Source organism: Camelina sativa, chromosome 2 (assembly GCF_000633955.1).
Source record: "Camelina sativa cultivar DH55 chromosome 2, Cs, whole genome shotgun sequence".
Classification (NCBI taxonomy): domain Eukaryota; kingdom Viridiplantae; phylum Streptophyta; class Magnoliopsida; order Brassicales; family Brassicaceae; genus Camelina; species Camelina sativa.
This window is the reverse complement of record NC_025686.1, coordinates 18258613-18277655: the sequence shown is the minus strand read 5'-3', so window position 1 is coordinate 18277655 and position 19043 is coordinate 18258613. Positions and strand designations below refer to the sequence as shown.

The following is a 19043-nucleotide window of genomic DNA, read 5'->3' as shown; positions in this document are numbered from 1 at the left end:
TTGATTCCAATCGCCCATCACTTCGTCGAGATTGTTAATCCTATCTGTAGAATATGTTAAATCGACATGTGAAGTCCGGCTTCCTTCTCGTTGATGGAATTATGCTGTATTGTACAGGTTGTATCCATCTCGTTCATCTTCTACAATCATATTGTGCAATATGATACATGCTCGCATTATCTTTCCTATTTTTGCCTTATCCAAAAAAAGTGCAGGATTTTTAACAATCGCAAAACGAGCTTGCAAGACTCCAAAAGCATGTTCAACATCTTTTCGGGCAGCTTCTTGACACCTTGCAAATAATGATGCTTTCGGGTCTTGTGGAAGTGAAATTGATTGGATGAATGTTGCCCATCTCGGATATATACCATCAGTGAGGTAGTAAGCCATATTGTAATGTCGTCCCTTGACAAAGTAATCTACTCTCGGAGCTCGACCTTCTAAGATGTCATCAAAAACTGGTGAACGGTCAAGAACATTGATATCATTTAAAGTACCTGGAGGACCAAAAAATGCATGCCAAATCCAGAGATCTTGCGATGCCACAGCCTCTAAAACGATTGTAGGTTTTCTAGATCCACGAGAATACTGTCCTTTCCAAGCTGTTGGACAATTCTTCCATTCCCAATGCATACAATCAATGCTTCCGATCATCCTGGGAAATCCGCGGTCCTCTCCTAAATTGAGTAATCGTTGGAGATCCTCTGATGTAGGTCTTCTTAGGTACATATCTTGAAACAAATATATAATTCCCTCCACAAAATTTTCCAAGCATTGCATTGCGGTGCTATCTGCGAGGCGGAGTTATTCGTCAACCGCATCAGATGCACACCCATATGCCAAAATACGAATGGCTGCAGTACACTTTTGTAATCCAGACAGACCCAACCTTCCCGTAGCATCAACAATACGAATGAACAATGATTTGTTCATTCGAAAACGACGACGGAAACTACTAGTAGAGAACGTAGCATTTTCGCTAAAATAATCATTCCATAATTGAATATGCCCTTCTTCGTGTTGTCTATCAATATAAGCTCTAGGCCGCCTTGAAGTAGTTGGTTGTTGATCATTGCCATAATCATTTAGGCAATCTTAGAATAGATTGCCAAAATGTTCATCAAAAAATTCATCATACTCATCATCTAAATCTGGTGAAGACATGATAATAAGAAATGAGAGATTTTTTAAGAGAGAGTTGGGATGGAGAAAATATTTAAAACTGAATATGAGTTTACAAGATAGTTGGGAAGAGTGAATAAAGCAGACTGAATATGAGTTTACAAGAGAGTTGGGAAGTAGCCGATTATCGTTTAAGAGAGTTACAAGAGACTGAATATGATTCTCGTTTGCTATATATACAAGTTTACTGAACATCAAGTGGGGAAAGAAAAACACAAAAAAGTTCACGGGCGTTGTTCTCTTGTTGTTCACGTGCGTTGTGCCGACTTGAGATCACAAGGAGAAAGTCACGGGAAGATCAGAACCAAGACCAGAGACTTTTGTTCTCTTGTGCCGACGAGATGTTGAAGGTTCACGGCAAGAGCAGAACGACATACCAGAGACTTTTGTTCTCTTGTGCCGACGTGAGATCACAAGGTTCACGGGTATGATTGGAACGTAAACCTGCCGAGGATAAGCAAACAACACATGAGATAAGAACCTATCAACAAACAAAACTCAAGAAAATAAAACAAGAGTAGAACCACTTAGCATTGCTAAAAGAACATAACCACTTAACAATGATTAAAACGATACAAGAGCAGAACCACTTAACATTGATTAAAACGAAACAAGAGCAGAACCACTTAGCATTGATAAAAGAATAGAACCACTTAACAATGATTAAAACAATACAAGAGCAGAACCACTTAACATTGATTAAAACAAAACAAGAGCAGAACCACTTAGCATTGATAAAAGAACAGAACCACTTAAAATTGATTAAAACGATACAAGAGCAGAACCACTTAGCATTGATAATAGAACAGAACCACTTAACAATGATTAACACGATACAAGAGCAGAACCTCTTAGCATTGATAAAAGAACAGAACCACTTAACAATGATTAAAACGATACATAACACAAGCATTGATTTAGTCGATTCATCAACGATACATAACACAAGACTCAAACTTTAACAAAACACAAGACTCAAACTTTAACAAAACACAAGACTCAAACTTTAACAAAACACAAAACAACTAATAACCAACTATCCTAACATCTCATCAATTAGCTTCTTTCTCAGATTGATTTCAGCCTCGGACAGATCAGTTTTGTTGACTAGACTCGCTAGAAGTCATTGCTTAGAAATTCGTTCTCTCGCAGCTATTTCTCTCTCTCTGATCTCCCACGCCTTCTCTAACTTTTGTAGAGAATTACCCTCAGTTTCTATACCACCACCATTGTTCTTTGCTTTGCTTTTGGATGCCTTAACACCTGGAGGGCGTTCAATAGCTTCTTCCTCAAGACGAGAAGTTGTATTTGAACTGAAGGAATATGTGCCACTCACATCAAGCTTTGTTTGTTTGGTGTTTTCAGGTCCTCTCAAAGCATTCGAAGAACACCACTTCTGCTCATGACGAAGAAGCCTCCAAGCATGCTCTAGAGAGAACTTCATTTTCTGATCATTGACGTACAAATCATTTGCCATTTGGAGAACATCATCTTCTGACTGGCCACTGGTCCTCTGACTCGAAGCTTGGTTGTAACATCCTACAAACTTGTTGACAGTCTCATTTATTTTTTTCCACCTCTGCTTACATTGACTGGCCCCTCTCTTTGGTTTACCCGCTACTGCTTCACTCGTTCCATAGTAGTGTGCAATACGCTCCCAAAAGGAACCACCCTTTTGCCCATTGCTCATGACTGGATCTTTGCTAATGTTTAACCAACCACTGATCAAGACAACATCTTCCTGGGCAGTCCATCGGATTCTAGCTTCCCTAGAGTTTTCAGCTACCTCGTTGACATCACTAAATTGTGTACTAAACTGAGGGATAGGTGATGAGCTTATTTGAATAGGTGAAGATGGAAGAGATTCTGGATTATTCACCCCAACTTGGCTAGTCAAGAGGTCTGTAAAGTTTAGAGAAAAAGAATTCATACCCTAAACTCTATGAAAGATGGAGAGAAGAAGAATTGGTAGTTGGGTTTATTGTAAAGCTTTTGTGGTTATTGAAGGAGACCATAGAAGCGACATAAATAGCAAATTGAAGGAGACCATTTAAGCGTTGAAGGAGAAGGAAGAGTTTGGTAGTTGGGTTTATTGTAAAGTTTTAAGGAAGAGTTTAGTGTTTAAGTGTTACAACTACCAAGCATTTACTAAGTTCTTAACTACCAAGCATTGACAACATACAAAAAATCAAGACCTTTTTATTCTACAAACAAGACTACCTTCTAGTTTAAGTGTTACAACTGTTTTTATTCTACAAGACTACCTTTTTTATTTCTACAAATGTTTTTAGTGTTTAAGTGTTACAACTACCAAACATTTACTAAGTGCTTAACTACCAAGCAAGAAATCAATCGGATTCTACTTTAAAAAACAAGACTACCTTTTTATTCTACAAACAAGACTACCTTTTCAATGTCAACAATCAATCAGATTCTAGTTTAAAAAAGCTTTTTAACCTTACCTTCTTTGAGAAGCAGTGATCGCTGAAGTACTTGCAAAGCTCACCTCTAGCAAGCATACTCAAAAAACAAGTAAACTATGTTCTGCAACAAAAGATAATAGGGAGAAACTATTATTATCACAGAGACAAACATTGTAATGTAAAAAATCAATAGTATCATAAGTTATTCATACCTCAAACACCCATAGAAATCTAGATTCATAAACGGCAATAATGTTAGATAATCAATACAACAAATTCAAAGATAGACACTAAATGGTTAAATCAAGAAAGTCTTTCAAACTTAAATCAATTGAACACGTTACTACTTAAAAAAAAGAATATACATACCAGAGATCATGACTATGTTAAGGAAAAAGTACCTGTGAAGGTAGAAAATCTCTTGTTGAGGAAGTAGAACGATGTCTTTCTACTTGTAGAGAGTTGTGCACTCTAAGATAGCTCATCATCGGTGTCTAGAATAGAGATATTTCTAGTAAACAACACAGTTTACTTCTCTTGATATAATAAATAAACTAAGAGTGGGATAGACACCAAAACCTTACCTCACATGATGTATATTCATTTTCTGTGATGCCATCGGTTTCTATTGTTGCACCATACCATGTAAAAACCTGAAAAGTGAGTAACGTTTTTTGTATCAGTGATATGTGACCATCATATATAAAGCACAGATATATTAAGATGATTCAAAGGTCAAAATTATAAATTTTTATATAACCAACTCAACTCAAGAACCCACTTCAACTGTATAACTTTTTCTATGTAATCAACTTATACCTTCATTCATTAGTCATTACCTAAAGCTTAGATTTTTAATCTAACCCACAAGATGAATTTTGAAGTTGAATATGTAAAAACATACCGCATATATCATGCGAGGAGGAAATGTGAGTCAAACTTCATGTGGAAGCTCATAGCCAAAAATCTCAGCTTCGCCACCTGTGAAGACTCTCTCTCCTTCTTCGAATTGACCAGGAGGAGGAGGAAGAATAAGAAGAGGCAAATCTTCTCCGCCGCAATCGTCCTTTCGTGTCTCTCCGATGGAATCAGTTGTAAGATCCGTCTCGGCGACGGCTTTGTCGTTAGGGCTTCCCATCTAAACTGAAGAAGAGAGTTCTTCTAGAGACTACCATGGCGCCGCTCGATTTTGTTTGATGGTTCGTCCCAAACACAAACGATACAACCCGATCGAGAAACCAAATCACAAACCCAATCGAAGACTTGCATCGAATCGATTTAGAAGACGACGAGGCGAGATCGGTTTAGAAAACGACGACGAGGCGAGATCGAATCGATTGGAAGAAGAAGACGACGATGCGAGAGCTATTGTCGTGATTTTGTGTTTCTCTCGTTTCGATATTGTCGAGAGAAAGAAGAAAACGAAGAAAAGATAAAACTAAATAATAAAAAACAACAAAACAAAACTTAACCAATATAAACAATACACGTGTCGAATCGCCGCAGAAACCTATGTCTTTCAAAAATTAGAATTAAAATTTTTTTTCTTTTCTGTTTATATTACTAAAAAAATCAGAGACATCCCAGAAGTTGTGCAATGGGATTGCTCCAACAGATTTTCTAAACGGTGGCGGAGGTACCTCTAGTTGGGTTTGTATCTATGGTGTAAACATGTTATATTTTGGGAAATTAAAAACAAGTTATACAATTTTTTTTTTTTGTGCCTACGTCAGACAACACAAGAACTTACTCAAGTGAATAGAGATACTGACAGAATGAGAGGGTTTCAAATGATGAGGAATTTGACTATAAATTTAGTATTGAGCTTGCTTAAAGACACTCCCGGCTACACTGGAAGCTTCGGTTAAAATTAAAATTAAATTGTCATTGAACTCACGTGTGCGACATGCGAGTGGAGTCGTTGTTAAGAAACGACTAAATGTATATTGGTAATTTGTTCTCTTTGATTTCGGTTTAAGTGTAACACCAAATACAAAGTTGTCGTTTTAGATTAAGGCTGGAATCCGTCACTATTGTACATTACGAAAAAGGGTTCAATACACATCGTTTGAAACATGAGTCGAAACAACATTGTTTGTTCTCTCTTCCTGTTTTGAATTAACAAACAAATCAAAGACAGCATTTGTTTTTCGGAACTCAAAATAGTTAGTCTTGTGTTTGAATCAACCAACAGTGGTACAAGGACCACATAAAAATTCGTTACTAAAACAAAAGGGGTTTAACTTAAGTACATAATATTTCACTTTGGGATTTTGCTATGCTTCAAAACAAAAAGAATATAGTTATCATGAGGTCTGCAATACAGAAAGCGCGTCCTTGTTGATTCAACTTTTAGGTAACCCAAACATGTCCTAAAATTCATCATACTATAAAAGAAGCCAAAATTGCATATATAGATGAGAATGACCACATTTCAACATTTATACATATAATGTTTCGTGATATTTGTTTCCACGACTTCGTATGTCTAAGATTGTGTAAGCATATGACAAGAGAAACAATGTCCTCCAAGCCAAAGTTTCCGAAACANTGATTTCCTTCCCATACACTCATGTTAATTTTTTTTTTTTTTTTTTTTTGCTCAACATCAACTTTTCATTATCCAACATGATACAACCAAATCAAAGGCACATTACATTCACCTCTAAAGATCTGGACCAAAACAAATGCAATGATTGATCAAGTATAACCCTGGAACACTAGCGGATCCAACGCTACCTAACCGAGAATCATTGCATTTTTTAACCACAACGAGATAAATAACACACCACGACTCGATGTGAAATCATCTCTTAAACCCCTAAATAAACCCTATGACACGAAAACAACTACCAACACAGAAAAAGTCCAAATCCTATACTGAAGAACAGATAAAACCCAAGCTATTAGAACCTTATGATCTGCAAGTAGAGCTTGTTCCAATAGCATCAACACCTAGAGGCGCAATATCAGAAGAACTTGGTTTCTCTGGCTTTCATTGTTCCGGTCCTAAGCCAAAAACGAACATAATGTCCGACTGACCTGACCAAGAGATGCGAAGCAAAACTAGCAAGAACATAGGCTCCTCTGAACTAACCATAACACAACCAGAATGCTAAACATCTAAATATAAGAATTGGAGCACAGATTAGCATAGCTTCACCTCCCGGTGCATTTTTGGATTGACCACATCGTTTGCCTTGTTGCCCCGCTTCTTGGCCGGACTGAATCCAGAGGGTTGACGAAGCTCCCGAGAAACGCCGGCTTTCTCAGGCACCGACGGCTAAGGAAACCTCACCAAACAACCGGTAAAACAAAACCCCGACTCCACCATTAAAGCTCCGGTCAGCTAGATCCTCCGGCAGAAGGTGAGAGAAGCAAGGGGACGAGACCTAAAGCCTAGATCTGAACCTTGAAACTGCAGAGAAGGTTGCCCAGAGTTGCTTCAAAACACCACCATTCTCCCGGAGAGGAAAGCGAGCCGAGATCTCACTTCGTCTTGCCAACCGCCGCATCCTCACGACACAGCCATCGACAAATGACATCTCCTCAAGCTAACCAGAGAGGTAGAGATCGAGATCCCCACTACTACAACTGGAAGGAAAAGAAGAAAAACAGAAAAAAGCAGCGCCCTCTCACACCACCGGCGAAGTCCCGGACGGCGGAGAGGCTAACGAACTTCAGGCGGCACGGGTTTGAAGAGCTAGGGTTTTTGAGAGAGGAGAGAGTTTTTTTTCTTTTGTATTCATCAACATAGTTGCCGAATCTTTTCGTTTTTCTGTTCCCAGTCTTTTGTCTTTTGACTTACCCCCTCATATTTACGAAGATTGTAGGAATCTAACCATTCCTTCCTATTACACTTACATAACTTATTAGAGTATAGAAGTTAGAAGCGACTTATTTGTATGTTTTTGCTTTCAAATGTCTTTTACAATATAGATATGCAAACACAAAAGAAATCTTTGTGATTTTATTTATATTAGATTAACCATTGTAGGCTTTCCCTGTTAATTAAAAATTTGCCACAAATATACCAACTTCCAAAAGAATTTAATTGAACTTAAGAAAGAAAAAATACTACGGTTAGTCGTCGCAGGAAACATATAATTAAGTTTATGAAAAAGTTGGCATGAATCTAGAAATAATTCACCGTCAATAGTAAACAAAAATTAGTGTTTTTACTATACATTTTTTTTTTTTTTTGGCAAGTGTAAGAAGTAAGAACATTGATCATGCAAACAAAATCCTGAAAATGACATCTTAGAAAAACTATGCATTGTTCCAACACAAAATCATTATATTCGACCTTAATTATTACTTACGCTTAGAAAAGTCAATCAAGCCAACTACTTATGCATCGTTCTCATATTGAACACCAAAGGATTTTTATCGAATATGCCATCATATATATCATATAATTCATCCACATTACCTAGCTAAGTCATGCTTTTCGGTTTGTCTTAACCCTAAGATGCATGCACATCGCCATGTATACATTGCTGTCACAATATGTAAAATCTTCAGACGGCTTTTAATTATTCTAACAACGTTCACTCTTTTTTTTTGTGGCTTTCACACTCACAACGAGACGAAGACACACGAGACACACATTTAAAAACATGTATACCAAACGAAATGGACAGTTTTAATTATAATACCACGTGGTATTTGACCAACAGCGTTATTAGCTGCAAGCTGTACAATTTTATCATTGACTGGCCCAAATCTCAGGGCCATATTTTAAAATTGTGTACTAGATAGTCAAGTGGAGTGTGTGTAATTACATAGAATCAATCTTTCATTTTCTTCCACCAACATCTGCTACTTTTGTTTCAATATGTCACTGTTACAAAGTTTTTGGACACGCTATAACAACAATGGATTTTGAGTAATTCGATTTAGACGTGAGGCTCATCAAGTTATGGTTTCTTGAGGGTTTTAGACGTGAAACCCATAATTGCAGCAAATATACGTGCTCTAACTAAGTAACCTATATTACATTTTTACTGATTCAAACTGTACAACTCTACAACCTAAAATATATACATAATTTAAACACAAGGTCTTGAACTAGTCTAACAAATTTCGGATGTGTTACTTCTTTGTTGTATGCAATCCAATTCATGAAAAACGAACTGAAATGGTCATCATAGGTCTGAAGATCAACAATGTAAAAAACTAAAAATCATAAAAGTATATAAAAACCGAAATTTTTTTACAAGATCTTTTGTCTTATGGCATATTCCACCATAAGAATAATCTTATTTAAAAACAACAATACTTGTTGCTAAGTTTCAGTAATTTCTAACCAAAAAAAAAAATCAAAATAATACTTACGAGTTATCACCATCCAAAAATTCCCTAAAAAGTTTGAAAATATCAACAAAAGTAACCATACCAATCAAACAACCATCTTCATCAACCACCCACACATAACTCACTCTATGAGCAATAGCTTGTATCATCACTGCCATCAACGAACTCTTCCGATTACACACTATCGCCACCGACTTCCTAGCCATCCTCGCCGCGCTACTCACCGACCTCCCATACGACGACGACGTTCTCATTCTCCCCGCCGGAGACGACTCGTCATCCGAAGAAGACCCCGAAAACGACGACAATGAGTCAATGAGTGAGATCAATCCAACCATCCCTTTATCTTCCAAACGATTCCTAACAACTCCAACAAGACTCTCCGGTGGACCACTACCGTCGATATACGTCATTAAGTCTCCCGCCGAGAGTGTAGCAACCGCTGCCGCTGCGGTTTCATCGCAGCAAGCTAACGTCATAGGCGAAATCTCACCTATCAAAGCCATACGTGAATCTTCTTCTTGATCACAACCTTTATCAACCACTGCAACAGAGACATTGTCCAAGATTGCACGAGAGACGGCGGAGACAGCGGAAGCGGCGGAGGAGTAATAATCAACGGCGAGAATAGTGTGTTGTGTACTGTTGATAACACCGAGATCGGAGATAGGAAGAGACGGTAACGGAGAGAAGACACTAATGGAATCGAGAAGGAATCGGATTATGTCTTCTTGTGTGATCCAGCAGAATTGTAGGCCGTTCTTGTGCGTTGTTGCGGTTGTGGCGGAGAGTGAAACGACAACGTTTCGGTTAATCAGAAGCTTTTGTTGTTGTCTTCTCTTCGTGATTGATGATCTTGTCTGAATCGGAACAATCAGATTCTGTGCTCCTTGTATGATCAGATCAATAGCTTCGATCAATCTTGAAAACATCAAGAACATAAAAAGATTAAATTTTTAATCTCTACGAATGATAAAAAAACAGAACACAATGTATAGATTTGTCCCCTTACTTGCAAGAAGAATGAACATGGACGACGAGGGAACGAGATTTGGGGATAAGAACAGAGACAGATGCGTCGAAAGCAGAGGAAAGAGACAAAACATTGTTGTCGAATTTTGATAAGTAACAGATTACATCAGCCATACAGATCTTACCCAAACACTCGCACTTGTTTTTACCATCTGTTTTCTCATCATCGTGGTTACAGCTCCAGACGGTGAGGAACGGTTCGTCAGAGGATTTGAGTGCGGCGATGGCGTCAGCTACGGTGGCTGTAGCGACGGAGAGACACCGTAATGGTGGCTTACCGATACAGAGATCAGATACCTCGTGAGAGAAAAGAGTTAATGCCATAAAAGAAAAGATTAGGAGATTTGTTTTTGTAGAGAATGTGAAGGAGAAAGATGAAGAGAGAGAGAGAACAGAGGAAGGCGGAGAGTAGTTAGTTATAAAGAAGAAGAGAGATAGGTACGGTGTTAAAAAGTACACATTCACACAAAACTACTTGGTCTTATAGTTGTGTACAGATAGATTCTTTTTTTTTTTACCTTTTTGATTTTTTTTGTCTGTTGTGTTAATTACAGGTAGATTGTGTTTTCAGTTTTACTATAATGTTTCGAATTTAATTTTGATGTACAAATGGTGAGTAAGAACATTTTATTTTTAAAATTGTTATATATTACTATTTTTGCATATTCATTCAATTCAAGATTAGTTCAACAATGAAACCATATCTTATATATATTACTCAACTACTGATATTGCTAGATTTTTAATGTATTTTTCAAAGAAAAAAAAATGTTTTTTTAATACAATGGTGTTAGTTTCTTCTTTTGTTTTTGGTTGTGGCCTTCTCCCATAGGTCATATATCTAAATGGTAAGTTTAAAATGAATTTGAGGAAAAAAAATAAGGTAAGTTTGAAATGAATGAAATCAAAAGATGAATATAAGTTATAATAGAATATATTACATTTTCCATTTACATTATAGCAGATGAATATCTGTTCTTAATGTTTGTTCATTCTGCATTTTTTTCAATAAAACAAATTTCAATGTTTAATATGTACATTTCATTGTACAGAGTCAAATTTCAGAATTTTTTTTTAAAATAACATCATTGTTTAAAATTATTTAAAGAACATATATATATATATATATATATATCCTTGGTTATAAAATGAACAAAGGGAAAGGGGTTGGCCAAAAGTTCAAAAATATTTAATCTAATAACGACAATACTAATTGATTATATATGAAAAAAAATATATATATAGATAGAAGGAAAAGTTGATGCTATATATTGATAATGATATTAACCAAGACTAATTGACGTCGAGTATTTTAACGTACGTAGAAGGATATATTGCACAGTAGCGACGTATATTCGTAACTGCTACTGTTTTCATATTATATATATTTGCTTTATTGTATCTTTAAAGTTTAAACTTGATATATGAATCTACGTGTGCATCATGACATTTGTTTATGTTGGAATGGCCAAAACTTGAGTTCGATCGACCCAGCTAGACTCCAAATCAGAGCTTGACTCATTCATATAAACTCAGGTAATTAAGGGCGGTTCAATGTAAAATCTACAAATCTAAGATGGGAGTTTCGTTTCAGGAGGGATCATGGTCATACACATATGATGCGCTAGTAGCCAGGTGACTCTAGAAAATGCAAAGTTCGAAGAGATAACATATCCTAGGCCTAGAACTCGAAGAGACATTCAATTTTCGTCAAGTCTCCTCCTAACTCTAATTAATATACAACTACTTTATTAATTTAAGTATATTCTCATTTTCACACTCATGTTCATTAAACGAAGATTCGAGCTCTAACTTTTTCATTGACTGATTTATTCCAAATAGTTTCTAGTAAACAAATCTTCACATCGGCAACATTTTAAACATGCATGGATTAGTTAGAAGACAGAACTCTCATGTAGTGATATATGTTTATACGAAACCAGCTCATATAAATTCAGGGAAACCAAGTATGATTCTCATCAACTCATTCTAAATCCGTTGAGGGGCAAAGCTAAATGAATAACGAAGGCATAAGAGATATATATGACCCCAACGTTTCTATTAAAAAAAAAATATAAATGACCTATGGTTTGTTGATAGGTGTGATCCAACAACTTGTAAGAAGATATTAATTTCCATACTCGATAGTTATGTTTACATAGGAGATAATGAATTATATTTACTTTTTGATTGGTACGATAACGAAAGATATCTGTGATAAATCTTATAAGTATATGTTTTCCCTGATCCATCTTATTGGTTGATACCCATGAAATGTATATATAACAGACTTGTGTAATTGTGATATTTGGTTAAAAAATGCAAAAGTGATAAACTTTTGTCGCTTTTAATAATTGATTAATGCCACTTTTGAATTTTAAATTTTACTTTTACTCCAACATGCTGTCACCGTGTTGGACTAATTTGTCTTATGTGCTTCAACGTTTCTCATGCTCTTTCATCAAATGTTCTCAACGTTCACTTTATTTCTTCTCAAGTTTTTGTTAATTACCGAAAATCCTGATAATAAAACAACCAGATTATAAGTTAAAAATGATTAGTCCCAATCTTATCATTGTCAAGCCAAAAAGATGTAAAAACAAAAAGCTTAACTAATTGGCATATAGGACTTCCAAAACAAGTTTGTAGGAATACATTCCATAACTGATACCAACTTTTGTCTCGTCATGTCGTTTGAAGTAAAGGAGAAAGAAAATAAACACATTTTCTTGTTCAAAACCTTAAAACGACGTACGTCATTGAACAAGTTGGCCAAGCTTTGCAACATCTCGTTTTGTGTTGTATTTGCTACTTGCAAGTTATTTAAAATTTGTAGGTCAGTAACAGTATTCCTATTTGTTTTGAGCATGCGTAATTATTCTAACACTAAATGTATGTAATAATTTTTTTCTGTTGCAAATTGCACATAGAACCAAATTTCTATGTCACACTCTGTGTCGTCTAGGCCTTTACTACTAAAACAGACATAATATCGGAATTTTCTTTTAATATGTATTCTCCATCATGAGAAAATCACAGAAAACTAATGAATTGTATAAATTTAAACATTGACTAAAAATTAAATTTCAAAGAAAACAAACAAAATTGACTAAATTTTTTTAATAGATAAAGACTAATATATAATTCTTTTAGCCATCTCTAAGTTGTGATTTTTTGAGAAGCTATATCGTTGAAAAGATAATTAAGTTACATCATGTTAGACTTGTTAGTGATGTTATAATAACAATGGCCTTCCATCAACTGCTATACCGATTACTGCGATTAATATGGAAGATAATTTTGTTCATTCAACAAGAAAAGAATATGTGTAACTGACGAAAGTTCTTAGGCTAACAAAAATGTATTATAGTGAACATAGAAATAACAGAATGCTTTTTTACTCGTAAACACATGATCACAAAATTCACAATCAAAGTCGGTTTAGATGTACCGTCCGGTTTAAAGCAAATAAGTTGGGAATGGGTTTTACAAATAAACAAGTGGGCTTTGGCCCGTATCACCTACTATTACAAGGGAACTCAACTCACATTACAATTTACAAGAGTACAAACATCCCACATCGCTCGCCTAGGAAACATAGCTGTTGTATATATAACGTTGAGAGAGCAACGTTGGTCACGACCTTACTTGAACAGGATCTGTTCTATAGGCTCGTACCTCTGTTTCCTTGATTTCTAAGGAGACAGGCCCTTAACCCTGGTTGATGAACCATGACCGTGCGATCAGAGCGTGATTAACGGCCACGATCTGTCCTTGGACGTATCCGGTGCTGTAGAGGATCGTTACTCGGCTCGGTTCTACCTTGTCGGGGTGGTCGCACGGCGGTCTGACAGGTTCCTTTTTCTGCGTGTCTAAATAATGAACACTCTCGGATCACNAATGAACATAAGCTGCTCGACGAAATGACCAAGAGAGGTAGAGAATTTTTCATATCGCGAAATTTCTTTTGTAGTTCATTCAGTGTTTGATTTTTAGCCACTGACACTTGAAACTGTAATACTTATTTAAAGAATAAATAGTTTGAATATTAGATACCAAAGTTGTAAAGATCATGCTAGCAACTTGAATTTAACGTTACTAACAATGATAACAACCATACTCGTGAATATTTTCCATGACTGATTGGAATTGGACGTAAAAGCTATAATAACCCAAATTTTAAGTTTTTTTTAGCGCGCGGTTAATTCTTATAGCTACTTCACTTGTGAGTTGGAGCAGCTCCATTGATGCGAGAACATTCACTTTTAAGATGAGGGAAGAACGGATTTAGCGGAAATATGGTTTGGCCAACATTTCGCATCCATAGCCGAAAACGTCTTCCAGCACATTGGTCCAACATTATCAAACTTTCCTGTGAAAACTGATTTGTAGATTTCTTTTATGCAACCTTCAGTGCTGACGAGCGATGACAAACATTGTGTAAGATCGATCTGTAAACCAGGGATGATTACGATACGAGCATATCGAACATGGGAATGGAATTCATTCCTCTCATTATAGCTCCGGTCGACATGGCTGATACATAAAAAATATTATTGGGTTTAGTCCGAACGGGCTTTAAAGCCCAGATCATCCCATCAAATAACTAGTTGCTTACTAATTTGCTATAGTATCCCACATCGGTCTCAAGACTCGGGAACTGTAAGTAAACTGTAGTATAAATAAAGACGGAAGAGCTGGTTTTAAAGACTCACGGAGCCGTGCAGTGAAGACAAAGCGAACTATTCTTTCGCCTTTTACTAAAGAATACCGTGTCTTCTCTGTGCTAAGCGGCATACGCATATTTTTGGAAAGGGTTTGTTTACAAATAAACCCTCCATCAAATCTTCAGTTTTAAAAATTATACAGTAGTGGTCGGAAAAAAAGCAGAGGTGTTTGTTACCAACACTTGTTGTTTCAGACTCTCATCTGAGACAGTCTTCTGCTATGTGTAAGAAACATAAAAGAAGCCTTATAAGAGTTTTAAATAATAAATGAAAGCTGTGAGATTAAGTCATAAGACTTGAATTTCTATATTATTGTCGAATTGAAAACCTAGAACAAAGCAACCAACCATCATTTTTTTGGAATTGGGAAAATTCTTGAATAGTTAAAACTATAAGCTTATAAAAGGCCTAAAGCCTTATATTGTGAATTATGGTCTCGATAGCTACTTCACTTGTGTGTAGTATCGGCTGTATTGATGCGAGAACATTCATTTTTTGAGAAGAGGAGGGAAGAACGGATTTAGCGGAAAGATTTGTGGCCAACACTTTGAATCTACATCCGAAAGCGGCGCCTTGCAACACAATGGTCCAACATTACCAAACTTTCTTGTGAAAACTGATTTGTAGATTTCAGTTACGCAACCTTCAACGTTGACAAGTGATGACAAGCATTTTGTTAGATCCACCGAAGAGCCAGGGATAACCGGGAATTGTGGTGTCGTGTGAGCGGGTGCTGCTGCGCTGATGCGAAAGCAAACATCCTTGAGAAGAGGAGGGAATACTGGATTAATGGAAACATTTTTGGCCAACATTTTGCATCCACTTCCGTAAACGCCTTGCAGCATGTTGGTCCAACGTTTATAAACTTACCGGTTAAAGCAGATTTTAAGATTTCGATATTGCAACCTTGAATGTTGAAGAGCGATGACCAATATTTTGTGAGATCAATTGGAGAACCAGGAATGGTAGGAAATCGAGGAGTCACGAGTACTTTGGATTACGGTGGCTATGTTCTCTGTTTTTTCTTTTCTCTTGCTTTTTGTTATATAGAGAAAAGAAGATTGTTTGGTGTATCAGAATATAACACTATTTATAGCGTAACATTATTGAATACAATAAGTTTATAGGAAGAGTTACAGTTTATAAAGTCATCTGTTGTTACAATTTTTTCACAACCTTTCAAATAAAAACATTGAACGAACTGTTACACTTAACGATATAGAAATAACATTAAGTTGGTGATGTTTAAGTTTTAGCAATGAACTCAAATATATTAGTAACTAGATTAAGACCCGTACTTGAGCACGGGTTGAAATTCATTTTATTTATATTATATATTTTATATAAAATATAATTTATGTTATTTTTTTTTGAAAGTTTTTTTTGGATAAAACATTATGCAATAAAATCATATGCTAAATATGAAGGTTTGAAAAAAAACATATATTTTGTAAGTTTTATATTGTTAATGATTCTAGATAAGTACCCGTGCTATAACACTGGTTAAATTTTATTTCGTAATCTATCTTATAACCCACTACTTAACTTGTAACCAATAAATATATCAATTTCGTAATCTATCTTTGGTTAACGTTGTGGTCTATCGATAAAATATGTAGAAAATAAATTTGTAATATTGTGTTTAAAGATCTTTGGAAACAACGTGATATATGACTAAAATCTTCCAAAAATACAGTTTGGAATATCCATGATTTTATTTGTTACCATTAATATATCAATTATCAATTTGGTATATCCCAAATATTTAGGTGTAACTATTAATATTAATATATGGATTAATCTATAACCTATTTATAACCTATTTGTAACTATTTATTAAAAACTACAAAACTATGTTATTTATTTCCCTTTCATTAATATTAATATATGGATTAATCTATATCCTATCTATAACCTATTTGTCACCATTTGTAATCATTTATTATTTCCCTTTTGTTAAAAAGGGGATTTTCAATTAATGTTTATATATTTACATACATTTTAACGGATGTGATCATGTTAAGAGTATTTTTGGTGACTTTTAACTTTAAAGCTCCCCTAAAATAGTTCCGTGGGTCGATGAGAAACAATAAAGTTAAAGAGCTGATGAATATGTCAAAATACGTCAAAACAATAAAGTAAAGAACCATTGATTACTGTTAGCAGAGTATAATCTATGGCTTGTTTTATAAATTAAGGTCAATGTGGTGGGACGAGATCAACTTACATTTTGTACGTCTTTGGTTACTTCAACATTGCTCCATATTGACAATTCATTCCATAGCATAATTTGTTGAACTCTCCGGTTTAGACTTAGATGAAATCTCCGGTTTAAGGAACCCGCCTCTCTATATCTTTTGTTTAGTTGCTTTCTCCTACGTCACAGATCAATAAATTGTTGATGGGCTTTACATATAAACAAGCGACGGCCCATATTCTGCTGAAAAAGACCCATGATAGATGTTTTTACTTACCTAGTGGACATCTCAGATCCCACATCGGTCTTAAAACTCAGAAACAGTGAGATAACTATAGTATAAATAAAGACCTACGAGCTGAATTTATAGATTCACGGAGCCGTGCAGTGAAGACAAAGCGAACTATTCTTTCGCCTTTTACTAAAGAATACCGTGTCTTCTCTGCATTTTAGCGGCATACGCCTATTTTTGGAAAGGTTTATTTAACAAAATAAACCTCCATCAAACCAGTTTAAAATTATTCTAACACTGTTTTCTAGCCAGTGCGTACTATGTAGTAGTCGAACAATTAGAAGAAAATGAGATGATTATTAAAGTTAGGTCAACATTATGCTACTACGGTAGGCAATGGTCAACTCATTTTGAAAAATTGCATCCGGAAGGGTATAAATTGTAGATTTCCATTAGCACCACCTCAGAAGGAAGGAAGCTATCATAATGAGCGGCCATGGAGTCACGGAGAGACGTCCTAATTAGGCTAGTCCTTCTAGGTTTCATCAGTGATCATCCAAGAAAAGGAATAACTGTTTTGAATATAAACATTGATTGGGAGTTGAATGATTGTTTTACTTGTTCTAACAGGTTTTGTTTTCACTCTTTCTGGTTGTGCATGTAATATAAGGTTGTGAAGATGGCTTCGTTTACCGCATGTCATGCTCATAAGCAAATATTAAGAACACGAATATATCGCAAATTATATTAATTTCTTCACTAATTTTGGATGTTAAATTAGGGATGGGCTTTTGACAAAAAAAGATTAAGGATGGGCTTTGCATATATAATTACGTGGGCCTTCAACCAATTATCACTACTATCAGTATCCATGCACGCTCTTTAGCTTTTAATACGATCCTTTAAATTTTGTCCCACATCGCTATTATGAAGAGCAAAGTTTCGGTATATATAACGGAGACTGAGCGTCCGTGGTCACGACCTTACTTGAACAGGATCTGTTCTATAGGCTCGTACCTCTGTTTCCTTGATTTCTAAGAAGACAGGCCCTTAACCCTGGTTGATGAACCATGACCGTGCGATCAGAGCGTGATTAACGGCCACGATCTGTCTTCGGACGCATCCGGTGCTGTAGAGGATCGTTACTCGGCTCGGTTCTACCTTGCCGGGGTGGTCGCACGGCGGTCTGACAGGTTCCTTTTTTTGCGTGTCTAGATGAACATAATAAACTACACATGTCCGTGAGAGAGATGTTACCATATATATGATCCCATAGGTTAATTGCAAAGCAAGAAACTTCGTCACTCTCGGATCAACTCACCCGTCACGACCTCCACCTCTAACAGATGAATCCAAAGGTTCCTTTTTTTGCGTGTCTAGATGAACATAATAAACTACACATGTCCGTGAGAGAGATGTTACCATATATATGATCCCATAGGTTAATTGCAAAGCAAGAAACTTCGTCACTCTCGGATCAACTCACCCGTCACGACCTCCACCTCTAACAGATGAATCCAAAGGTTGATTGCATAGCAAGAAAGTGAAACAAAGATATCTAGTAAGATTTAGTTACAAATAAAATCCCATCAAATCTTCCGTTTACAATTTTCATTATCTTTTAATCCTATATTATTTACGAATTGTCGGAACAAATACTCTTTGTTAAATGTTGCTGAAGATGTCTTCAAGATTATAAAGGGGGCAGAAGCTATAGCTATTTCAAGATTCAAGATTATCCCTCATTGAGATCAGTGCAAACGAAAAGTCCAGAATTAAAAAGATAATAAAGATGCCATTAGGCCGAACTTGAATTTATTTGTTAATATTGTAGATAACAAAACGTAGAATAACCAATACTGGTTAGAAGAAAGAAACTCTTCTTGAATATTGGAAGTAGAAAGCTATCATAAGCCTAATTTAATGCATTCTTG

At 35.8% G+C, this 19043-nt stretch overlaps 1 protein-coding gene, 1 long non-coding RNA gene and 1 pseudogene across 4 annotated transcripts; all 3 read right to left on the bottom strand.

Annotated features, from left to right (window-relative positions):
- On the bottom strand, positions 331–5032 carry LOC104728776. 3 transcript variants are annotated; one of them, XR_758227.1, is made up of 6 exons: positions 4510–5032; positions 4190–4258; positions 4007–4099; positions 3818–3836; positions 3645–3726; positions 331–1626 (listed from the first exon to the last, which is right to left on the bottom strand). It is a non-coding gene; the product is annotated as an uncharacterized LOC104728776 (long non-coding RNA). The 3 variants fall into 3 exon arrangements; XR_758228.1 differs by lacking the exon at positions 3818–3836; XR_758226.1 differs by having other exon boundaries at positions 3645–4099.
- Positions 8777–10344, bottom strand: LOC104728769 (CBS domain-containing protein CBSX5-like). The gene is made up of 2 exons (XM_010447708.1): positions 9934–10344; positions 8777–9842 (listed from the first exon to the last, which is right to left on the bottom strand). The coding sequence occupies exons 1-2, from the start codon at positions 10275–10277 to the stop codon at positions 8939–8941; spliced, it is 1248 nt and encodes a 415-aa protein (XP_010446010.1). The 5' UTR covers positions 10278–10344; the 3' UTR covers positions 8777–8938.
- LOC109126919 lies at positions 15129–15525 on the bottom strand (annotated as a pseudogene).